This window comes from Macrobrachium rosenbergii, chromosome 5 (assembly GCF_040412425.1).
Source record: "Macrobrachium rosenbergii isolate ZJJX-2024 chromosome 5, ASM4041242v1, whole genome shotgun sequence".
Taxonomy (NCBI): domain Eukaryota; kingdom Metazoa; phylum Arthropoda; class Malacostraca; order Decapoda; family Palaemonidae; genus Macrobrachium; species Macrobrachium rosenbergii.
In genome coordinates this window covers 39460494-39483722 of record NC_089745.1, presented here as the reverse complement: position 1 = coordinate 39483722, position 23229 = coordinate 39460494, and the positions used below count along the sequence as shown (strand labels likewise).

Genomic DNA, 23229 nt, shown 5'->3' with positions numbered 1-23229 from the left:
GCTCTGAGTAACATTAGTAGCCCCAGACGGGCCGTAACAACGCCCACCTGGGGAAAAGATTAATTCTCCAGGTGAAACTGTTCATAAGATTTTTCGGCTCAAGGCGGAACGGGCAAGCCTGACTTACACCCTGTTTCAGCTTCCGGAAATTGACTCCGGAAGCTTAGGGAGCTGTACGCTGAATAAATTAGAAGCGTAGTCCGGGGTTAGAAGATTCACTGTGAACATATCTGTGATATCTGTCTCCCGGAAATGCCTCAGCGATATATTTTCAAAACAAGCCTGTTGATAAGAGGGGCTACATTCGGAGCACAAGGGGTAGGAAACAGGGCTCTCAAAGAGAGCACGGTAAGACCCCACAGCTGGCGTGAACTTGGAATTCTCCGCCTGCCACTCTGTCAGAGTTCTCAGCGGAGACGATGTGTCCACCCCCTAGCTGAGGGCTCACTTATGGATCCTGCCAGACAGATGCCATGCTCGTTCTGACAGTCTGGCAAAACCCGGATAAGGGGATACCAGACCGGAAGGGAAGAAATGCCCTTCCACCAACCTCCGTGTGCCCACACCCCCGACAAGAGGGTGCCTTCATGCTGGGAAGCATAAAGGGAAGGCGCCAAGGTTCCCCAGACTGGAGGGGAAAAGAGGTGGAGGTGTCCGGAACGATAGAATTCCGGAACGGAGCAGGATTTAACAGGTGATCCATTGACAATGAGTCTTGAGATTAATCTCTTGGGACTTATGCTCCTGGGAAAGGGAAGGCACGGACCATGAGGTAGATAGTTTAATAGGTTGACAATGACCCTCAAATCGAGCTCCTTATAAGGAGACCCGTAAAAGAGTTTTCAACAAAGGAAGGAGGGGGTAACCGCCTTGCTTTGCTTGGGCCGTGTCCCTTTCCAGAAGATGAGGCCAAACTTGTAGATGGCACCGGATTATAGATCCGAGACGTCCTCAAGGGGGCCCCAGAGCGGGTCTTCTTGGTTTAAAAAGGGTCTTCTTTTTGTCTTTTTTTTTTTTTTTTTAACTGATTTCACCTTAGTGACGGTAGACCAGGAACCGTCGAAAAGGGATGAGAAGCTAACGAATCCCCTAAGGGAAAAGTTTGCCTCACTCCAGCATTTCATTTAGCTTTCTCTGGTATCTAGCAACGGAATTACCTAGAAATAAGTGCTGAATGGACTTTTTCACCGGCTGACACGGGACCCCGATCCAGAAATATATTATATTATCATATTTTTATGAAATATTTATGTGATTTTATTACTCAGAAGGATGTAGGCATGATCCCAAGATCCCTGAGAAGGAATCTGGAAAAACTAGATGCCAAAGTAGCTCCAGGACTCATGCAGAAAAGTGTGCTACTAGAAACAGCGCACATAGTGAGAAAAGTGATGGACTCCTAAGGAGGCAGGATGCAACCCGGAACCCCACACTATAAAAACCACCCAGTTGAACAGCATGACTGTGATAGACAAAAAATAAATAGATAAATAATAATAATAATAATAATAATAATAATAATAATAATAATAATAATAATAATAATGTTACTTACTAGTATTGTACATTTATGTGCATGTGACTATTCCCATACAAGTTTTTTACTTGTTGGTGTAATTCAAATTGAAATGCTGGAGACATTTATTTAACCATAAAACTATATTTTTACTTTACATACATTTTTTTTTTTGTATTTTCCCATTTAATATGTTTCTTGCCAATACAGTGCTTGTCATTATGTTTTTCACCTTAAGTCTGCTATTTACAAGGTTAGACACGAGTTCTCTCAGATAGCTTCAGTCTTCTGCCTGAATATCCACTTGGCCTATTCTTCATCCATGCTCTTTAAATGATTTTCTGGCCTTTGCTACTGGTCTTTGTCCTGCCATCTATTGCTTTTCAGACTGTTCCTTACTCCTCTTCATATGTTCACACCCTCTCTGCCTACTTTCCAGCTGCTGGCTTCCACATAGCTCAGTAACCTTTCAATTTGTATTATGGTTTTCTCACCCCATTTCAGTCTTGAACCTTGGTATTCAAGTCACATCTCTGAATCTTCACCTTTTTCTTTCTCTTGAACTTGCAAAACTCATTTTTGCTTGCTTACCAGTACTGTACAGTAGTTGAGCAACTTCTTGCTACACTGTGTCCCCAAGGGAATGAAAATGCTCATGTCTCCTAAGGCATCGCCACCACAGCAAGGTGGTGGTCCTCTCTCTCTTCCCCATTTGTGCTTACGTATTTGTCACTGAGAATCTTACTCAGTTTACATTTTGCTAACTGAGCATCTCTTATGAATCCATTTGTTACATCTGATACATGGTACTAAGCCCAACATCTCTCAAACAGCATCCACATGGCTGCTTTCCTGACAGTATCTTTTCCTTTCCTCCCTTTCCAATATGTAATCAAAAGCTCTGTTCTGTTTACACTGATTTCCAGTCCTATTTTCTCACTGCACTCTTTCACCTTTAAAACACTTCTACAATTTCCTCCAATAATTCTGCAGTTAATTTATTTTCAACTCTCCTTCGTAGCTTCCTCCTTTATAGCTTCCCTATTACCATAATAAACAATAAAGAACGAGACTAATCTTTAATGGCCACCAACATTATCCCAATTTCTTGAAATTCTCTGTTATGGTAATGTCACTGACCTGGTAAATCTTTCTTGTAGGACTTGATTGTCAGTGCATGAAAAATACACATTGATAAAGGTCTGTGTCTTTGAGGTACGAGGGCTTTAATTATTAACAAATCCTCTGACTTTCTCAAGTTTTACAGGCAGGCTTTCAGCTTTGTCAAATCCACATTAACCTCACTTAACCATAAGGGCACCACCTATTTCTACATCAGTACCTTCTCCACACAGTCTTTGCAAAATGAAGCATACACAGATCTAATACCATATCATGTATGGTATGGGTATTTACTGACACTAACTTGTTCTAAGCTAACAACACCTCAATTACATCTTATACTGCTCGTGCACTGAAGTATTCACTACAGTAAAAGTACTGCACCTGGGTATATTTGGGCATATTTCAGGCCATGCATTCCACAATTCTGTCTAATTTCACTCTGTAACATAGCTTATGCCCTCAACTTATAGCATACATCAGTAAATTATGGGTTTGTAATCAATAAAACTGATGCAAGATATAAAATCTACTACTTTCATGGAATTGAACTACTGTTGAATATTTTACTGACAAGCTGCTAGGTTATCAAGAATTACAGTGAACCTTACTTGTTATTATAATATGACAATTCAAGTGCACAGTACCTGAAACGGGAATGCTCCAAATGTAACAATTTCATACAGCAGCACGCCATATGACCAAACATCACTCATGGTAGTAAAAACTCCCTCTGTTAATGATTCTGGCGCCATCCATCGTACTGGTAGCATACCTGCAGTGATGTAAGACCAAACATTAGAAACCTCCATATTTTATTTTGAGACATAAAGAATTATAACATTGTTACATTACTAAATTCAATGCATATGTAGTTTACTGTGAAATGTAAATAATTTATAATTTTAATCAAAACAGGTTTTTATAGGCATCAGTAAAGTAGCCTCAAATATGGAAAACTTAGGTGACCCCAGAAAATATCTGGTTAGTTGAGTTTATATTGTTTATATTGTAAATGAGAAATATTTTTTTGAATGAGAAGTGGATCTAATACAAAAATGCATAAATATACATATAAATAACCACTTTCCTTAATATTGAAAGAAACACTCTGCAAACACATGCTCACTCACACATACACACACACACACACATATATGCAGTATAAGTTTAACAGACTAATGCACATGAATTGTAAGAATGTTCAGTATTCACAAAATTTCTCATAAAAAATTTTAATATACTTGCAAAGGGCATTTGACTCATTTTTGTCTTTCTATGGTATGACAGATTTTAAACATTTATTTGATAGTGTCACAGCATATCAGATAAGATCTTTGTGTTGCAGCAAGGTATAAAGTGCCCCCATAGTGGGGTAGCATCATCAGTGCACCTCCTGCAGTGAACTGTAGGCACTACTTATTTTCATTCCTTTTATTGTACCTCTATTCATAGTATCTTTCTTCCATCGTACTTTCCACTCTCTCCTAGCAATTGATTCATAGTGCAACTGAGATTTTCCCCCTGTTACACCTTTCAAAATTTTTTACTGTCAATTTCCCTTTCAGCAATGAATAACCTCATAGGTCCCAGCGCTTGGCCTTTCGCCTACATTCTGTATTCTATTCTATTCTACAGTATAAAGTGAAGTAAAATCAAAGTTTGGTAACATAAAATTACCTGGACACACAAGGTTTTAATTATATAACGAGGTTTTTTTTCACTTTATTTTTAACAATACAGTTAAGACCAGTGTTAATCTGTTCACAATTTTGAAGATTTAATGTGTTTGTATGGAAGGATGCAATTTTAGATTAAAATGACAACTTTTAATCATTAAACTACTCCACAATGCATTTCCCTTGATGCTAATAAGGTATTGAGTGCAGTAGTACATTTGATTTTAACAAAGTGATTATAATTTCATCAACTTAACCCTTAAACGCCGACTGAACGTATCGTACGTCGACTAAAATTGTCTGTCGGGTGCCGAGTGGATGTACCGTACGCCGACTACAAAAAATTTCAACCTTCGGTCAACACTTTGACTTGACCGAAATGGTCGAAAAACGCAATTGTAAGCTAAAACTCTTACATTCTAGTAATATTCAATCACTTACCTTCACTTTGCAACAAATTGGAAGTCTCTAGCACAATATTTCGATTTATGATGAATTTTTGAAAAAACTTTTCCCTTACGTCCGCACGGTAACTCGGCCGAAAATTTCATAAATTCTTTAGTCATTTTGTCGTAATTTTTGCATCGTTTTATATTAGCCATTACATAAAGTTTTATATATGAAAATGTGTGCAATTTAATGTAAAATACAACAAAAAACAACCCATGGTTGTAGCTTTTATCAGTTTCGAAATATTTTCATATAAATCACTAAAGTGCCAAAATTTCAACCTTTGGTCAACTTTGACTTGACCGAAATGGTCGAAAAACGCAATTGTAAGCTAAAACTCTTACATTCTAGTAATATTCAATCATTACCTTCATTTTGCAAATTGGAAGTCTCTAGCACAATATTTCGATTTATAGTGAATTTTTGAAAAAAACTTTTTCCTTACGTCCACTCGCGGTAACTTGGCCGAAAATCTCAGAAATTCTTTCGTCACTGTGTCGTAATGTTTGCACCGTTTTATATTAGCCGTTACATAAAGTTTTATATATGAAAATGTGCGCAATTTCATGTAGAATACAACAAAAAATAACTCAGGGTTGTAGCTTTTATCACTTTTGAAATATTTTCATATAAATCACGATGTGCCAAATTTCAACCTTCGGTCAACTTTGACTCGACCGAAATGGTCGAAAAACGCAATTGTAAGCTAAAACTCTTACATTCTAGTAATATTCAATCATTTACCTTAATTTTGCAACAAAATGGAAGTCTCTAGCACAATATTTCGATTTATGGTGAATTTTTGAAAAAAACTTTTTCCTTACGTCCACACGCGGTTTTGAAATATTTTCATATAAATCATGATAAATAGAGAAAATTCGACCTTCGGTCATCTTTAACTCGACCGAAATGGTCGGAAACTGCAATTGTAAGCTAAAACAGTTACAGTCTAGTAATATTCAATCAATTACCTTCAATTCGCAACAAACGGGAAGTCTCTATCACAATATTTCAATTTATGGTGAATTTTTTAAAAAACTTTTTTTTACGTCCGTGCATTACGAATTCATGCATCATTTTGTGATAATATTTTCTGTGTGTTGCTTTGATCGTTTTATAATTTGTTATATACCAAAATCATCGCAATTTAGTGTACAATACAAAGAAAAAAAATAACTCATGATAATGATATTTTTTTTCATTTCTGATGGTTGCATACTAAACTTCAGGCAATGACAAAAATAGGAGCCAAAAATGAACTCTTAATCTTAACCGGCGTTCGGCAGACACTTTTGTAAATAGAGGCGTTTAAGGGTTAACTAATGTTAACGACAGGTTTGTGTACATAAATAGGTTGCTGCTATGATATATTTATACATATCTATATTTTTATATTCATTACATTATTATAAAATATATTTTATACTTTTAATATATATATATTTGTATTTCTTTTCATGGAGGAGCAAATGAATAACCCCTTTTGACAATACTGTATTTTTATATGCCATTGTCCTTGCTTTTCCTTTCTCTCTTAACTTTGCATCATACTGTATAAATGTGACAGTATGACAAAGCTGACCGGAGTATACAGGGTGGTGAAGGTGAGCTAAAAGAAGGCCTTAAACCATTACATGGTCCAAAGTCCTGGTCCTCAATAACTTTTCTTCTAATTTTCCCCTCTTCTTGTCTATCCATTGCTTTAAAGTAACATTTATTATCTGTATATATATTGAACTGAACTGAATACACTATTTAAGCCAAAGGCCAAGCACTAGGACGTATGAGGTCATTCAGAGCTGAAACAGAAATTGACAGTAAAAGATCTGAAAGGTGTAATAGGAGGAAAACCTTGCAGTTGCACTGTGAATCAACTGTTAGGAAAGGGTGGAAAGTAAGATGGAAGAAAGAGTATATGGAAGGAGGTACAGTAAAAGGAACGACAGGGGTTGCAGCTAGGGGCTGAAGGGACACTGCAAATAACCTTAAGTAATGCCTACAGTGCACCACATGAGGTGCACTGACAGCACTACCACCCTACGGGGTATCTGTATACAGTGGACCCCGCCTATTTGCAGTTCTGGATTCGCGGCTTCACCTATTCGCGGATTTCTCTGTGAACATATACTGTATACACATTATTCATGGAAAATTTGCCTATTCGCCGTACTTTTCATAGAGAGATATTCACAAATTATTGTATTTTCATATAATTTTAGTGACTAAATGCATTTTTTGTGATAAAACTATTCAAATATTCAGGTATAAGCATTTTTAGAGGTTTTTTTGGTTTCTGAACTATCAAAATAGGCAGTTCTAAGAATTTTGAGAGGGGTGTCAAGTGTTCACAATTTTAGGTATTCGCGGGGGGTTGTGGTACGCATCCCCTGTGAATACCGGGGGTCGACTGTATTGTATTGCTCCCTTCTCCTGCTTGACTAGATTTCTCCTCCACTATTTTCTAGTTTCATGCTTGCTTTCCTTACACCATCTTAAATGATAAGGTTTACAATAGAATTCTGCTTGTTATTAAAATTTACAGATTTTATGTCTAGCTCATTATAAGCTTTCTTTTCTTTTTCTTTTATTAGACATTTAAATGGGATATATGCTTTATCCTTTTTATGAGAATACTTGTGTAAATTAATCAAGTTAACTGCTCTTTTAACCTATACTATCAGAAGTATCCCAACATAGTAGCTCATTTTTTCATGCTTTGCTATTTATGGTTAGATGCAAAATACATTCTATCCACACTTTTCAGTTTTTACACCTGCTTTAATTTCTATCTGGTCCAAGTCTTTATGATCTATTTTTTTTTTCTGGACCCTCCTACTTCTTCCTTATCTACTACAGCAGAAAGTTCTGCTAACAATAGCTTGCCCCTTCTCATCACATCTCAGTATTCAAAATCAGTTTACTTACCAGCTGCTGGACACTACATCTCTCCCCAACTCCCTCATCTATGATTCCTTTTCAAAATCTCCTCATTTTATTAGTATGTGTGTCTGATAGAGTAATACAGGCCTTATTCATGCAACATAAGTGCCATCCTACTGTGCCAGCTTATACCAGCAATGTGCATACATCAGTAGTGCCCTCAAATTATGCCTGCGTATACTATTAGTAGTTCTTTTATTCAGAAATGGAAATGGAGATATTGATACAGTAGTCAAAGCTGCAACTAATTTGACAACATCCAAAATAAATCAACATTCCCATCAGTGACTAATATCTCAAAAACCCATCTTCTTTGATGAGGAGAGATTTTAGGGAGTAATAAGTCTGATCTTAACAAATTACAATACAACAGATAAAACCCATCACTGAATTGTGGCAGCCTTCCAAAACATAAGGAGCTCCACAATTTAAGTAAATTTATTCTGTCTTGAATTGCTCACTTTTTTGGTCCATGGATATTTAATGAACACTCAGAAGATCCAATCCCTGTATGTAAGAAATGTAGGTCAACACTAACAAACTCATTTTATCTAAATTTCCATAACAAACCCAATAGTAAACATCAAGTTTAGGAAACAAATCAATTAAGGACATTTTGTCAAATCAATTAAGGACATATTGTCAGTCTTTATTGTTTTTGATTCAGCGATGATCATATTTTTAAAGAACTGCATTTAATGAGTATATTTTAAATTTTACTATTAAAGACAAACCCTTTGGGGCAGCCCTATGAGAATCAAGTTTTAACTTTGTGGTCTGGTTACAGTACCTCATAATAATAAGTGGAAAGAGCCAGGGAAGAGAGATATGTAAATGGAATGTCAGAATTGCCTGAAGAGATATGAGATGATATGAAAGGCATTGTGGTTCCAGCAGCAGCATAGGTGTGTGGGAGGACAAATAGTAAGCAGCAACAGGAAAAAGAAACGTGGTGGTGGAATCAAGAGGTTCAAACAGCTGTGAAGGAAAAGAGTATAGCCAGAAGAAGGTGGGAAGAAGATAACAACTACCAAACAAGAAAGTACAGACGGACAAAGAGGGAAACAAAGAGAATGGTAGCAATTGCAAGGGAGAAGCCAAGAGGGAATGGTATGAGATGATGAGAACACCACAGGAGGAAAAGATAATCTGCAGAATTGCAGAAGCGAGAAGAAAAGACAGGAGAGGTAGGAATTATTAAAGATGAAAATGGAAATATCTTAACTGAGGAAGAAGAGGTCCTGAGAAGATGGAAAGAATATTTTTCACAACTATTAAACACTGAGAATGAGTGCAAAGAGCTGGAAAATGTTCCTCCAGCAGAAGGACCAATAGCAAAAATCAGAGAGAGTAAAGTCAAGAGTGCTATAAAGAAAGGAAAAGTAAATAAAGCAGCAAGAAAGTCAGAGGTAACAACAGAAATGATTAAAGCACTGGGAAATCTAGGCAAAGAGTGGGTGCACACACTATTGGAAAAGATCTGGGATGTAGAGGAAATGCCAAGGGACTGGAACGATAGTTGGATGATTAAAATGCATAAACAAAAAGGAGACATGTTAAACTGTGGGAACTACAGAGGAATAAAGCTTTTGGAGCATGTATTCAAGATGCTAGAGAGAACAGAAGGAAGGTTGAGAGAGTTGATAGATATACAAGAGCAGCAGTTTGGGTTTATGAAAGGAAAGAAAATAGTGGATGCTATTTTTACAGTAAGACAAGTCCAAGAGAAGTATTTAGGAGGAAACAAGAAAGTTCACATCCAAGTGAAGCATTTAGAAGGAAACAAGAAATTTTACATGTGTTTTGTGGATCTTGAAAAGGTGTATGACAGGGTACCAAGAAGAGTACAGTATATTGATGTTTGAGAAAGAGAGGAGTACCAGAGAAGTTGGAAAGTTAGTGAAGATGATGAGTGGGCAAGAACCACTAAACAGGCAAAACATGGGGAGATTGAGGCATTCCCTGTGGAGGTTGGCCTCCATTAGGGATCAGCTCTAAGTCCATTCTTGTTCCTCGTCATTATAGACTCTTTGACTTCAGAATTAAGGAACAACAAAGAACTGTGGGAACTGATGTTTGCTGATGATTTAGTCATTATAGCAGACACAGAAGAAGAACAGCAAGAAAGGTTTTTAGCATGGAAAGGAGCCCTAGAAAGGAAAGGATTGAAAGTGAACATTGGAAAGACAGAGCTAATGATTAGTAATAAAGGAAATGAAAGTAAACATTCAAGTGGAAGATGGTACAGTGTTAAAACAGAACAATGAGTATAACTACTTGGGATCAATAATGCCAGAGAAGGGAGGTACTGAGAAAGCAGTGAGGCAGAGAGTGAAAGAAGCATGGCAAAAATGGAGAGAAGTAACTGGAATTGTTTTAGATGAAAAAAAAAATGCCATTAATAGATTTATAAGATAGTTATCAGGCTCGTACTATTATATGGGGCAGAAATTTGGGCACTTAAGAGGAAAGAGGAGGGACTGTTGGAAAGAACCAAGATGAGGATGGTGATATAGATCGCTTGAATATTACTACTGGAAAGGAGGGAGAGCCAAGATATAGGAAGAACGTGTGGTATATGTAATGTAAAGGAGAAGGCTAGGGAAGCTTGTCTGAGATACTATGGCCATGTAATAAGAAGAGAGGAGGTGGAACCAATCGAGAGAGCTAAGAGCATGCCAGTGATGGGGAGGAGGAGTGTGGGGTGTCAGCAGATCAGATGGATGGATGAGGTGAGGAGGGATATGGGTGAGGTGGGGTTAGGGGAGGAAGATGCAAGAAATAAAAATAGATGGAGAAAGTTGACTCGAGCGGCCGACCCCGCCATACTGTGGGACTAATAAGGTCGAAAGAAGATGATGAAAATAATGCTGATAATACTGTTCTTTTCTTCCAGCTACAGTCTTTGAGAAGTACAGTACACTGACCCACTCTATATTAAATGGCAGACTCCTTTTGGGGAAGACCCAATTTGTAACTGCTCTTCCTACCAGAGTAGATGAATATGGGCTTATCTTACATGCAAGAATGCCTTTCAAGCTTCCTGTAATGCATCTTAATAGAGTATCTCTTCACTATTTTTGTCCAGTGAAAACTTACGGAGGCTGTTCACAAAGTATCAACGTGTTTGTGAAACAAACTGAAGGATCCTTCCTTCTACTGCATGTTCACGAAGAAGCATTTATTGTGTAGCATGAATAATGAGTTAAGATACATGCAATTGTTAAACACACATTTTAGTCTTAACCAACCATGCAGTTTATAGCATAAGCACACACCTCTTCATTCCTGACAATCCATGCAATTTATATATAACTATACAACAAATAATGTAAAGTATGTACATTATATGGTACTGTAAGTTTTTCTTCACTGGAAATTCCACTTATCTTGTTTATACGCAGATCAAATACAAGTACCATACCATAACTCAGAACCTACTGACAGCAACTCAATGTATTTACAAGAGTCAGTTGGAGCTTAACAGGCGTTCTTACCTTTACGATTAAATTTGTAGTAATTATTCTCATACATAGGCCTGGTCATTCCAAAATCTGCAAGTTTGACAGTTCTATTGGCATTCACAAGACAGTTACGACTAGCAACATCCCTGTAAGGAAATAAAAATTAAGTATAGTATTTAAATTAAGGGAAATTAGCAAATTTTAGGATATTTAGTTTTTCAGTGTAGTGACAATAGTTTCTGAAATACAAATTATGATTTTTAATTTCTGATAGCATAAATAATTATATCACTTGGCTTTAAACTGTCCTTACAAATACATGACGATTTTTCATACCATAGAACTTAGGAATTTGCATTAGCTTTTTATGGTAGCTGGTAATCATCTTTGAAAAAAATCTCAAAATACATTTAATAAAATATATATAAAATAAATTTCACGAAAAGGATTTAACCAACTTGGATATGCAGCAGTCATACTTTGGGAGAATTAACTAATAGTGAAATTATAAAAATTTTAAGAAGCTATTTTATTACAACTGCTAGAAAGCTGTAACTAGTACAGTATTTACCTCAGTGTATTCCTTATAAGCCACTGTATTTATACATATATGCAGACTTTTTTTAATATGGCATCATTTTAAATAGTAGTTGCACATGAGATAAGTAAATTACAATTCCACAAAGACTGTAAATATGTTATGTATCTTAATAGATCTAGAAAAAATACAGGGCCAGAATAGTCTGTGGTGCATGATGCTGAACTCTAGCAAGACTAAACATTGTTGCTGAGCCTATCTTGTAAAGGTTTCCTTCCACAATTCACTCTTCACAGACAACACTGTATGTCAGCATAGTTTGTAAGCAGTAGTATATCTACATAGATTATGGCAATAATGCAACAATGCTTCAGACCTTTTTTGTGCCATTACTGGAATTCTGTTTTACTGTTTGGATGTCAGCATCTTCTTGGGATCTTTTAGGCCATGCCTTAAGTGGTTGTTTCATTTTCCTAACATTGGTAATTATGATTCAGACCACTGCTGGATGTCCTCCTGCTTGACCATTTTATGACGCTCTATGTCAAAGCAGGAACTTCCATTAGTATTTTTGTAAGTTCCTTAGCAACAAAAACAAGTGTATGCTAATCTACAGAACAGCAGCTATTTTCTGATGACAGTGCTTTTTGCCATATTTCCCCAAACCAGAAGTTTTTGGTTTCTTATACATATAACCTATGGAATGGTCTTCCTGGCAGTATTAATGTTAATGCTCCTAAGTTTAAATGTTACTATAAAGCACCATGAATGATGCTTTAGTTTCCCCAACTTATGTCTATTTATATTTTTTATTTTTCTTCTCTAATTTCTTTTCTTCATATATGGCACTTTTTTTTTATACAGTAACACCTCGAACTTACATGAGGTTAGGTTCCAGAACCCCTCATGTAAAGCGGGGATTCGCGTAAATTTGGTACGTTCACTAAAAATGCTAATACATACAGTAAATGCTTATTTCTAGAGTTTAAACCCTAAATATGACAAAAGCATGCTCCCAAAGCACTTTAATTTCATTTAAAAGTTAGCTTAATGCCGTACTGTAGTTCACGTTTCATTAGAGTATCGAGAGAGAGAGAGAGATGGGGGGGTTGTCCTTACATTAAATACCAAGAGGTGAAATTTTTCATGAATTATTAAGGAGAGAGAGAGAGAGAAGTTTGTTCTTACATTAAATATCAAGAGAGTGAAATTATTCATGATTTATGTTAGAGAAAGAGAGAATAACTTTGGAAAGAGAGAGAGAGGTTATACGTTAGATAACGAAGAAGATCAAAAGATGGAAATTCATGATTTATGAAGGAAGAGAGAGGGAGAGAGAGTGGTATTTTATTTGAACATTAGTTGGGCAACATTTTGTTCCCTTCGTGGTCAATATGTCAAGATACTTGACAGTTATGTTACACCCCGCCTCATTCCGAAGGATTGAGAAAGATTAGGAATCCACATGTATTCTTTTAAAAAATTAAATAATTTACAATAGAAATGCAAAAAGTTGTAATTATAGCATGGAAAATAGGAAAAAATTAATAAAAAGTAACGTCATGTTTATCTATAAAACTACAGTATTTTAACATAAAATATGCTGGTATCATACAGTGTTATGTACAAAAATAAAAATAATACAAATTTTTCTTACCAATTTTACACATAAAATCATAAACACTTATAAATTACTTCATATATTAAACATAACCACTTCTGGAGGGTTTCTCGAGGATTTCGCAAATGTCGCGTCTGTGAAAAAATCGTGTATGCCAATTAGGTTCCAATGAAAAACCTGCATGACTGTGAATTCATGCAACTCGAAGCGCACATGATCGAGGTATTACTGTAATCTTAATTTAAGAGTTAATGGCTTTAGACTTGGTTAACTTTGCTCATTCCGTTTATTTCTTTATTTGCCTAATATGAAAATTAATAGTCTTAAGTTTCACTGGAGTTCAGCTTTATGCAAGACAAGCTACCTCAACATTTTATGGAACATACCCTGGTTCCAAATCAAGCGAAATGAATTTGAACACTGCAGAAGCAGTCTTATATTACTACCAAAACACTCAGTTCGATAAAGATTCCGTTTCATCTTTCAATCCAAAATATAGCTAAAACCTCTGAACCTCACTGGAAATGAATAAAGAGAACTTGCATTTGACTGGAATAACTGTTAAACTTGAAAGCTATGAGGTTATAATGATTAACCAACACTCTGTCGCTATAATAACATGAAACAGAAAGTAATACTGTAGTATAGTTCCTAAGTAATTTATACCATTTCCTGAAGACAAAGAAAATAGAGATAATGAATTCACCTGTGCACATATTTCATTTCTGCTAAATAAGCAAGCCCACGTGCTATATCAAGTGCCATTGAAGTCAGCCTCTTGTTGCTGACTTCATCATCGTCATTACGGCTTTTTTCATTCACAAGATGTCTTCGGGCCAGAAGATATGTCTTCAAGTCAGCTGTGTGGTTGAAAAGAAATACTGTTAACTCTCCATCATGATATTATTTCTACATTTCACTATAAATGAATGTAAATGATTTTCATGTATAACAAAAAAATTATCACAATTCAATGTATAATGTACAGTTTTAAAAGCCTTACCATACAGCATGAATTCCATAACAGTATATATTGGCTCACTCTTGGTGCAGACCCCTATTAGTTGTACAATATTTTCATGCTCAAAATTTTTCATCATCTCTGCTTCAGAAAGGAAATCCAACTTCTCAGAAATAGTTGATCCAATCTTCAGAGTCTTCACTGCCACAGCAACCTAGTTTCGGTAAAATACACATCAGTAAAAGATCTCATTTTTTAAGTGTGTTTTTATTGTAATTTGTATAAAGCCTGGTTAGATTACTTATACTGATTTCATATTTGTTTAGAATGAAACAAGATTCATAACCTTACATTAAACATGATATGACTCAAACCTAATTCAGATCAAAATACAGGCAGTCCCCAAGTTATGGTGGTCTCAGTTTACGATGTTCCAACTTTACAGAGCTTGACTCAAGGCGCCATTAACCTGATTTTACTGAGCCATAAGCGGTTTTAAGGCACCGTAACCCGGTTTTACAGCACTTACGGTGCCATAAGCGCCATTTATTCCCATTATCATTATGAAGTTCCGGCTTATGGTGTTTTTCGGGTTAAGGCACGCCATCGGGAACGGAACCCCCACCGTAAACTGGGGACTACCTGTATAATACAGTACTCAGAATCTATTAGGACTAGAATAATAGGGATCATGCAAGCTCAAAATCAAATGTTAGTGGTGAAAATTGGTTAGACTATTAGCTGAATACAGAAGCAAATCAAACTACAACAGTAATGTTTGAAATCATGGTTGGAATAAAAAGCCAAAATTCAGAGTATGGTTAATCTAAATGTCAAGATTTAAATACATTACAGGTCTGTCTTCATAAGCTATCATAGTTAGATTCCTTTGCCCATAATAGATTCCTTTTGTTATAGCTCATAGAATTACCATATTCAACTTTCGTACATTACCCTATCAGCTTCCTGAAAATAAACATGGATTTTTTCAAGAAATGTTTATAATTTACCCAAATCTATTAAAGTTTTAGAGCTACTCTTTGTAACTCAAATGTTTTCAACTTTATGGAAATGTCCTGATTTTGTATACATAGGTTATTTCTAAAAAAAAATTTTTATATCTCATAGATACAACAGTAGCTTTACCTGTTACATGTGTTACACAGAGTAGAACTTCTGCTTACATATATGAAAAATAATAAGCAATATTTTTTATCTGGGAAAGGCAACATAAACAACTCAAGGGTAATTCATGTTCTCTAAGCTGATCTTTAAGCCCCTACATGAATAACTTGGACTGAGACACTTTTGATAGCCACTGTGCCTACAGAAGAAAACTGAGCACTAGTGATGCTCTTTTAGCTCTGACTACAGTAGTTACCTCCAAGACAACCTTGAGTATGGATATGGTTACAAAGTTTATTTTTGTGCTGTCTTGTAATTAAGAGAGGACAGGGCTCTTACATATAAACTTTGATTAAGGTGTCAGAGGCTACATTTTTTACCTTATTCATAGTTTTGAGTGACCATCAACAGACAGTTACTGATGGTACAGGTATTATGCATAAGCCTATAATCTAGCATTCCAAAGGGTACGGTCCAGCCCGAGAAGAACCCTAAAAGAGTTCAGAGGTCTGGTTAAACAAATCATTTATAACTAACTAACAAAGGGTACGGTTTTGGGACCTTTATACATTTTAGTTTTATCCAATGATGACTCTTGATTGGTCTCAAAAACAAAACTGCAGTGAGCAGAACTTACGGCATGCCTTGAAAGTAATGGAAATGATCAGTTAATGCAGTCAGAGGGTCATGCCAATTTGTCACCAAGCTCTCATTCCATGGTGCGCTTTGCAAAGTACCACTGTACTTTTGTTCCTGAACTTCTGAAAACACTTTAGGATTTTAATCTTCCTCATTAAACTACATTATTAGGTCCAAGGTGGGTTTGTCTATGTCCTAAATACAGTTCTGGGAACAATAAATAGCCTAACCAAGGGCTAGGCTGCCCCAAAATTTGCCTAACCCTGGCTAGCCACTCCTTCTCACTCTTCTTTTGGGAGTGTGTAGGGAACAGTTAGCACCATCTCACTCAGTGGGTGCACATTCTCCAAAATGCACTCAGTCAGAGTGCTCTCACTCAAGAAAGAAATCTCCTTTGGTTTCTGCCATTTCTTTTGCATGGTTCGCCATGCAGAGTGGTGTTGTACATGACCCTTCTCTTGCCACAGGCTTGGTCGCATATGCCTTCTCTGGTAAGAGAATTGTCTGGTTTGTCATGAGACCAAGAATAGGTAAGGGAGCAGAGAGCTGGCATGACATCTTTGCCTGAAGATGGTTCAGCTCATGCCCAAGGGGATCTTATGGGTCCTGAGGGTCCTTTGGCTTAGTGTCTACTGAAAGTCTCGTCTGAAGAGCTTTTCTTAAGGAACATTCCTCAGGAATGACCTCTTAAGTTCATGGTGTTTTGGAGGAGGCAAATACCACAATATGCAGATTGGGAAGTTCCCTTGCCTTCAGCTGCTTTCACATCAGAAGTACCATGCACCGGAGGATGAGGAAGTCACCCCTTTTTCTCTCCAGGCTGTCTCATGGCTTGATCTGTAGTTGAACACACTTACTGCCTTTGCCATAAAAGTATCTAGTCTCATAACAAGGGAATAACCTTTAGGAGGTTGCTGGTGGTCCTTACCTTCTTGGCTCACCAGTGTGTCAACCAGTGGGCAAACCTTCCTCTTCAGAGACACGATTCCCTCTCTCTATTCTCTAAGCAGGTTTCTCACAAAAGTGGCCTCCCGATGAGGAACAGTTCGATGATGGGCTCGTCACTACTCTTTTCAAAGAATAGTGCGGAGGTGGTGGCTGTATTTAGGTGGTCAGATTCCTGGGACTTCCCTCTCAACCATGCTGTGTTGAAACCTTTGGGTTTGAAGTTAGCTGTGGCAAAACCCACAGGTTCAGCAAAGCCTTCAATATCTGAGGTTACGAAGAAGCCTACTCTTACAAATTCAGACAAGTTGTCCAGCCTTCTTCAGATGAGAAGGGTGGGGAGTTTTCCCAGCCCTTTCGTCCACCTCCTTCGGCAGCAGCCAGAAAGGGAGAGAAGGGAAGAGGGGAGGGGGTTGTTGAGGAGGGAGCCTTGGATCATATCAGCCCTTCAGGATGGATACAAGCCTCTGTTCAAGGAAGTTCATCTTCCCCTCTCAGATACATAGACTGGATTTGTTTCAATTCTACGCTGTAGGTTGGATAAAGAGCCTTCCTGTTTTGAGTCCACTTACATGCCATTACTATACCAACAATTGCACTCTTCCAGCTTAGACCAGCTATGAAAGAATTCTTGATATTAGTCAATTCAGTTATTGAACTGACTTTAACAAGGTGCAATGACACAAATTTAAGCACTAGGTTGGCAAAATGTATGAAGACAACTTGAAAGTGAATACTTTAAATAAACCATAAGTTTAAGCACTAGGCTGGCAAAATGTATGAAGAAAACTTGAAAGTGAATACTTTATATAAACCATAGTGCATAGAGGCATGAAGCTTCACTTTATGAAAACTGCTATGTTAAACAAAATCAAAGATAGCTTTGTCTTAGCATCTTCACTGAAATAGCAAACCAGTCTACAAATAAACTTTGAAAATCCAGATTAATGATACTTCAGAGCTTATTCCATCTCAACTAGGTAATTATAAAAATCTCCAGAATGAAAATTACCTTTGACTACATTAGAAACACTACAAGAGTGCATCTGAATTGTACTAACTGGAGTAAACAGTGCACTACAAACACTATAGATGGTACCCAAGGTTCTTTACAGAGTTTGTTGGCAAAGTCCTCAAAGTCTAGAAATGTGACTCGGAATTTTTGGCTACCAACTTTATAATTCATATACTGTAAAAGTACAGGTATTAAACTTCCATTTTTTTCTCAACAAGGAGGCAGGTAAGAATCATTAACATACGGGAGAAAAATTTAATATTCATTAAAAACTAAGTCCTACCAAATTTAAAAGTACAAGCATCATACATTATATTAAATATTTCTAAATTTCAAGAAAGTTCTAGAAGTACAAAAAAATTTGTATTCACCTTCTAAAACTGTTTTGTACACCACAGGTTCACTGAGGCTTGGTACAATAATTGTGACCTAACAAGCATACTCAGGCTAGCTATGATAAACCATATTCAAAGATCCCCCAACTTGATATCAAGAAAAACACCGACACTGACATACAACAGCACACTATTAAAGATCAAAACCTAAAGTCTAGAAAGACTGATTCATAAAGACTCAGTGCTTACCCATCCTTTTGTATCAAACTGGCATTCTCCTCCATACACGGTGCCAAAGGCTCCTTCACCAATTTTACGATTTATTACAACTTTATCTCGAGGAATTTCCCATCCATCAAAAATTTCAAACAATGGTCGACCCCTCCACAATTCCTGGATTTGTTCCAGTCTCTTTTCATACCTGTAATGAAAGTGTTATGCTTACTATATACTCAGATTCACATCTGTGATGTGCAGATATTCACATCTGTGATGTACAAATCTTAACTAATGATCTGACATTGAAGACAAACTGCAATCTCTTCACCATGCTTTTCTTGGTAATTAAGGTTTTAATTGTTCAAGTGCCACCTCAATAATTCTTATTTATTCACATAAAAACACATGTAATAAGGAACTGGAGAAATGAAGCGATGACAAAAATTTCTTAACGAATGAGACTAAGTACTACACTGAAATGGTTAAAAGTGTTACCACTAAAACCTAAAATTAAATACAGGTACTATATATGCACTTTAATGCCTTACCTTCTTTTAAAGATAACAAAGCAAGCTATGAGTACTGTTGCAAGGCCACCAAAGCAAACAGCACACAATATGATGATTGCTGTACGGCACTCTACATTGAGCAGCTTCCTAAACCCCTCTATATCACATTTGTCACTCCCGTCATCAGGTTTCTCACTAGATGGCCAGAAGAGTTTCTCCAATTTGATGCTCAGTCTGAAACAAATATAAAATCCTTACTGTTTCACTGGTTAAAATCAAATGATTAAAAATTCAATTGAAGTTTTAAATACAGTCCCTAATCAATTACCATTCTCTTTTAAATGACTGTTCTTCATATTCTAGGTGATTTAGACAAAATCTGCCCTCTACATTACCTTATGAGTACCATGAACGTACAGTATATCCATAGGCACGGGTTTAAAACATTATAAAAATATGAAAGTTACTGTATTTTGTGTTTCCAATATCAGTGTTCTAAAAATATTACTTATGGCAAAAAATTACATTGCTTAGGACAAAAAATTTACATTTATAATTAAAATTGCCTTCCAACACACCCTGTGTACATTACCGAATGAACAAAAACCTATATAGTTCCTTAAATTCAAATCATACTTTGTATGATGAAAATACAGAAATTTTATTTTAAGATAAGAATAACAGAGGCAGTATTTTGAAATCTCTCTGAATGAAGAACATGAATGGGAGAATGTTGGCACAACAGAAGGCACAACAGAAGGAGCAACAGCAGAGCAGGTTACAAGGGCCCTTGGGAAATTCTACACTGTTAAAAAGTAACCTAATTAATAATTGTCAGAAAAGTAAATCCTCACACAAAACAATACCAAAAGAAAGTGTAAAAGCCAATTTTGTTGAGCAAGAATCTCCACAACAGATAACTGCAATTTCTGATTTGGGATGATGACAGCAGATAGAAGTGGGTTTTCAAGGGTTTTGTAAAATAGGAGCATAGCCACACTGTCCTTCATATGACATCAACCATGTTCACATAGCATAAAATTTCCATAGCATCATAAGGACCACAAAACTGTGATTAATGTAAGTGTAGAACAGAACAGAATGCAGAATTTAGGCCAAAGGCCAAGCACTAGGACCTATGAGGTCATTCAGTACTGAAAGGGAATTTGACAGTAAGAAGGTCTGAAAGTTGTAACGAGGAAAACTTTGCAGTTCCACTACGAAACAATTGTTAGAGGGGGTGGAAAGTCAGATGGAAGAAAGAGAATAAGAATGGAGGTAAAGTAAAAGGAATGAAAGCAGTTGCAGCTAAGAGCCGAAGGATGCTGCAAAGACCTTTAAGCAATGCCTACAGTGCACCTGACAGCACTACCCCCTTATGGGGCTAATGTTAGTATAATTACATATTTTCATTTACTTACTTTCCAGTGTCATTTTTCGTGAGTCCAGGATGAAAAATTCCAACCTCTTCATATGTGTTGTCTTTGAACTGCCACACAATAATATCAGTTACTCTTGAGCCTGATGTGAAATTTATTGGGCCAGAGACGCCATCAAAAGCAACTGATTTGATCTTACTTATATATGCCCTAAAAATAAAACAAGAGGCCAAATATTACTTTCAGTTTTTTTGCTCAATATACCAGCACACGCCACATAAAACTTCGGTAGAGTAAACATTTCCTTTGGCTCTACTACAAAAAATAATGAAATTAAGACAAATTACCATATGTTCAGTGAAGACTTAAAAAGGCTTTTTAACAGTAACAATCTGTACATGTGCACTGAAAGATGTGAGAATTTTCAGTTTTATCAAATGGGAATATAACAGAAATAACATTATTACAAGTGTAATTATAAAGAGAAAATTTCAATCATGTAAGAATTTTCAGTTTTATGAAATGGGAATATAAGAGAAATAACATTGTTACAAGTGCAATTACAGAGAGAAATTTCAATCATGCTTTAAAACTGTATACATCATTGTATACTTACTTTGTTGCATTGGGTGCCCTTAGGTCAGCTGCATAAGACTGATCTTCCTTGAAGAGGGCATCCAGTGCCAAGGCGTAAGTCCACACAGCATCGTAAGTAAAGCCTGCATAGTTAGACTCGGTAGCGGCCCTTGCACACTCTTCACAGTCTGAAAATGCAAAAATAAAATTAGCTATATCTGTAATGTACTATACTTCCAAAGATAACTCTTGCCTGTTCGTGGAAGAATGACTGTGCTTTCAAGATATCCAAAACCACTGAAGTATGCTAGGCTATGGTTACTCCTCTCATACCTGAATAATTGGTTTTTTGCCACTTATTTTGGCTTGTCAAAAATGAGTTATCATACAATTTATGGGAAAATAATCTCTTTTGGGCCTTCCTAGTAAAGACAACTGATTTTATCCTTAATCTTTTGATAACCATGATCCTAATGCCGTAACTTCTGCTTAAGCTTATTTAATTGTCCAACCATATTCAGTCTCACCAGTTTCTTTCACATGAAAGCCACTTACAGAATTCAGAACAATAATAAACAGTAACCCACTGAGGGTAAGGATGTACTATAACGAATATGATCGACTGGTTAAATGTGGTGTAATATTATCAGTGCACGGTTTATAATGTTACACAATTAAAACTATGAAGAAAATGGCAACAGACCAAGTACCTCCTGATTACTCAACTGTGAACCCCACCTTGAGAATGACTGAGCCAGTTATAGTAAACATTATGGAATTATTACCCTCAAAAGTAGTTTACAGTAGCATCCCAATAGATGTTTTGGGGGTCTGGTTTCCTGGTAAGTAACAAAGTCTGTTCAGTAAGAATTATGGCCTGCACTTGAATATCTTCTAGATACCTTACAGCTAACAGCAATTCCACATAGTTCCTAAGCGAAACTAACCTCTACTTTACCCTTCATTTTCAATTTAAGATATTAAAAAATGTATGCCATCTAAAATGGAGACCAAGGGGAAAATTATCGTAATATCGCAGCTAGTCAGTACAGAAGCATGTTACGCTGATACGTTGCTTCCTTAATTATGGTATTCGATTCTTAGGTAATACTGGCCAAACAAGATGGAAGAGAGAGAACTTGATCTGTTACTTTTTGAAATGCAGACCTCAGAGTACTCCTTCCGCCAATCTTCAACAGTTCTGTTTTCTTGCATGATTGAAGAATTTTCAGCAAAATATTTATAAGATAATGACATGTGTCCTCGAAGAGCATGTCTCATTTGGTCAGTTGTACAGGTAACAACCGGATCCCTGAGTGAATCCTGATAATTTCTATTGGGTCCCTCTGATTCTCGCAGTCTATCAGTGTCATACCAATCCGCAGAGAACCAGTGAGGCAAAACCACAAATATCTCTGCAAAGAAAAAAATTAACAGTTAAAGGTGACTTTACTAATCATTTTTATATTTAAAGCAGGAAAACATGATCAATGAAGATTTTTTAATGAAAAACAAAGAATTGCAACTATGAGGGTTCATGTAAAGAAAACAATGTACTGTATTCTTATTACAACGTATTTTCCATACAATTCTACATTTAGTGTACTTGTGCGTAGTGCAAAAGTCTATTTATTCAAAATAACACTTATCTTCTTCACAATTCCATACTGAACAAACAGTTTATTAAAACCATGCAAACTGTCTGTGATGAGGATTCTTCCTCATGAAAATGTGTGAGTATTACAACAGCTTTCAAATTAAGAAAATCTAATATGATTGTTATTTGCTCCACTATCAATTATGATAAATGTACAGTAGCTGATATACTGATCCAAGAAAAAGACCTAATGTGTACTTTTATAATACTGCAATGCAAAGTTACCTTTTCAAAGCAATGATAATAGTCTGCTATTAAACGTACCTGTTCACCAGTCATCTTCATATTATAAGCATCACATATAACAGATCGAGCAACGTCTTCATAAAAGTCACCAATTATTATGAAGTATTTCTTTTGTTTTAAATCCTGCAAATACTGAGTCATGTTGCGTTCAGCTCGTTCTTGGGGATACTTCCTTATGTACAAATGAATACTATTCTCCTGAAAAATTACAAATACATGTAATCACACAAAAGAAAGTTTTATGAATGCATATTTGAATCAATTTTGACATAAAGCAATGGCTATAATCTTCT

General features: G+C 36.3%; 1 protein-coding gene across 1 annotated transcript in view; it reads right to left on the bottom strand.

Moving 5' to 3' along the window:
• LOC136838687 (uncharacterized) overlaps positions 1–23229 on the bottom strand; it is a 359996-nt gene that overhangs the window by 13180 nt on the left and 323587 nt on the right. The window contains 11 exon segments of the mRNA XM_067104090.1: positions 3286–3413; positions 11205–11317; positions 14037–14190; positions 14334–14505; positions 18600–18771; positions 19118–19312; positions 20500–20667; positions 21074–21210; positions 22201–22433; positions 22436–22448; positions 22955–23134. Of these exon segments, the coding sequence (XP_066960191.1) occupies positions 3286–3413; positions 11205–11317; positions 14037–14190; positions 14334–14505; positions 18600–18771; positions 19118–19312; positions 20500–20667; positions 21074–21210; positions 22201–22433; positions 22436–22448; positions 22955–23134 (1665 nt within the window).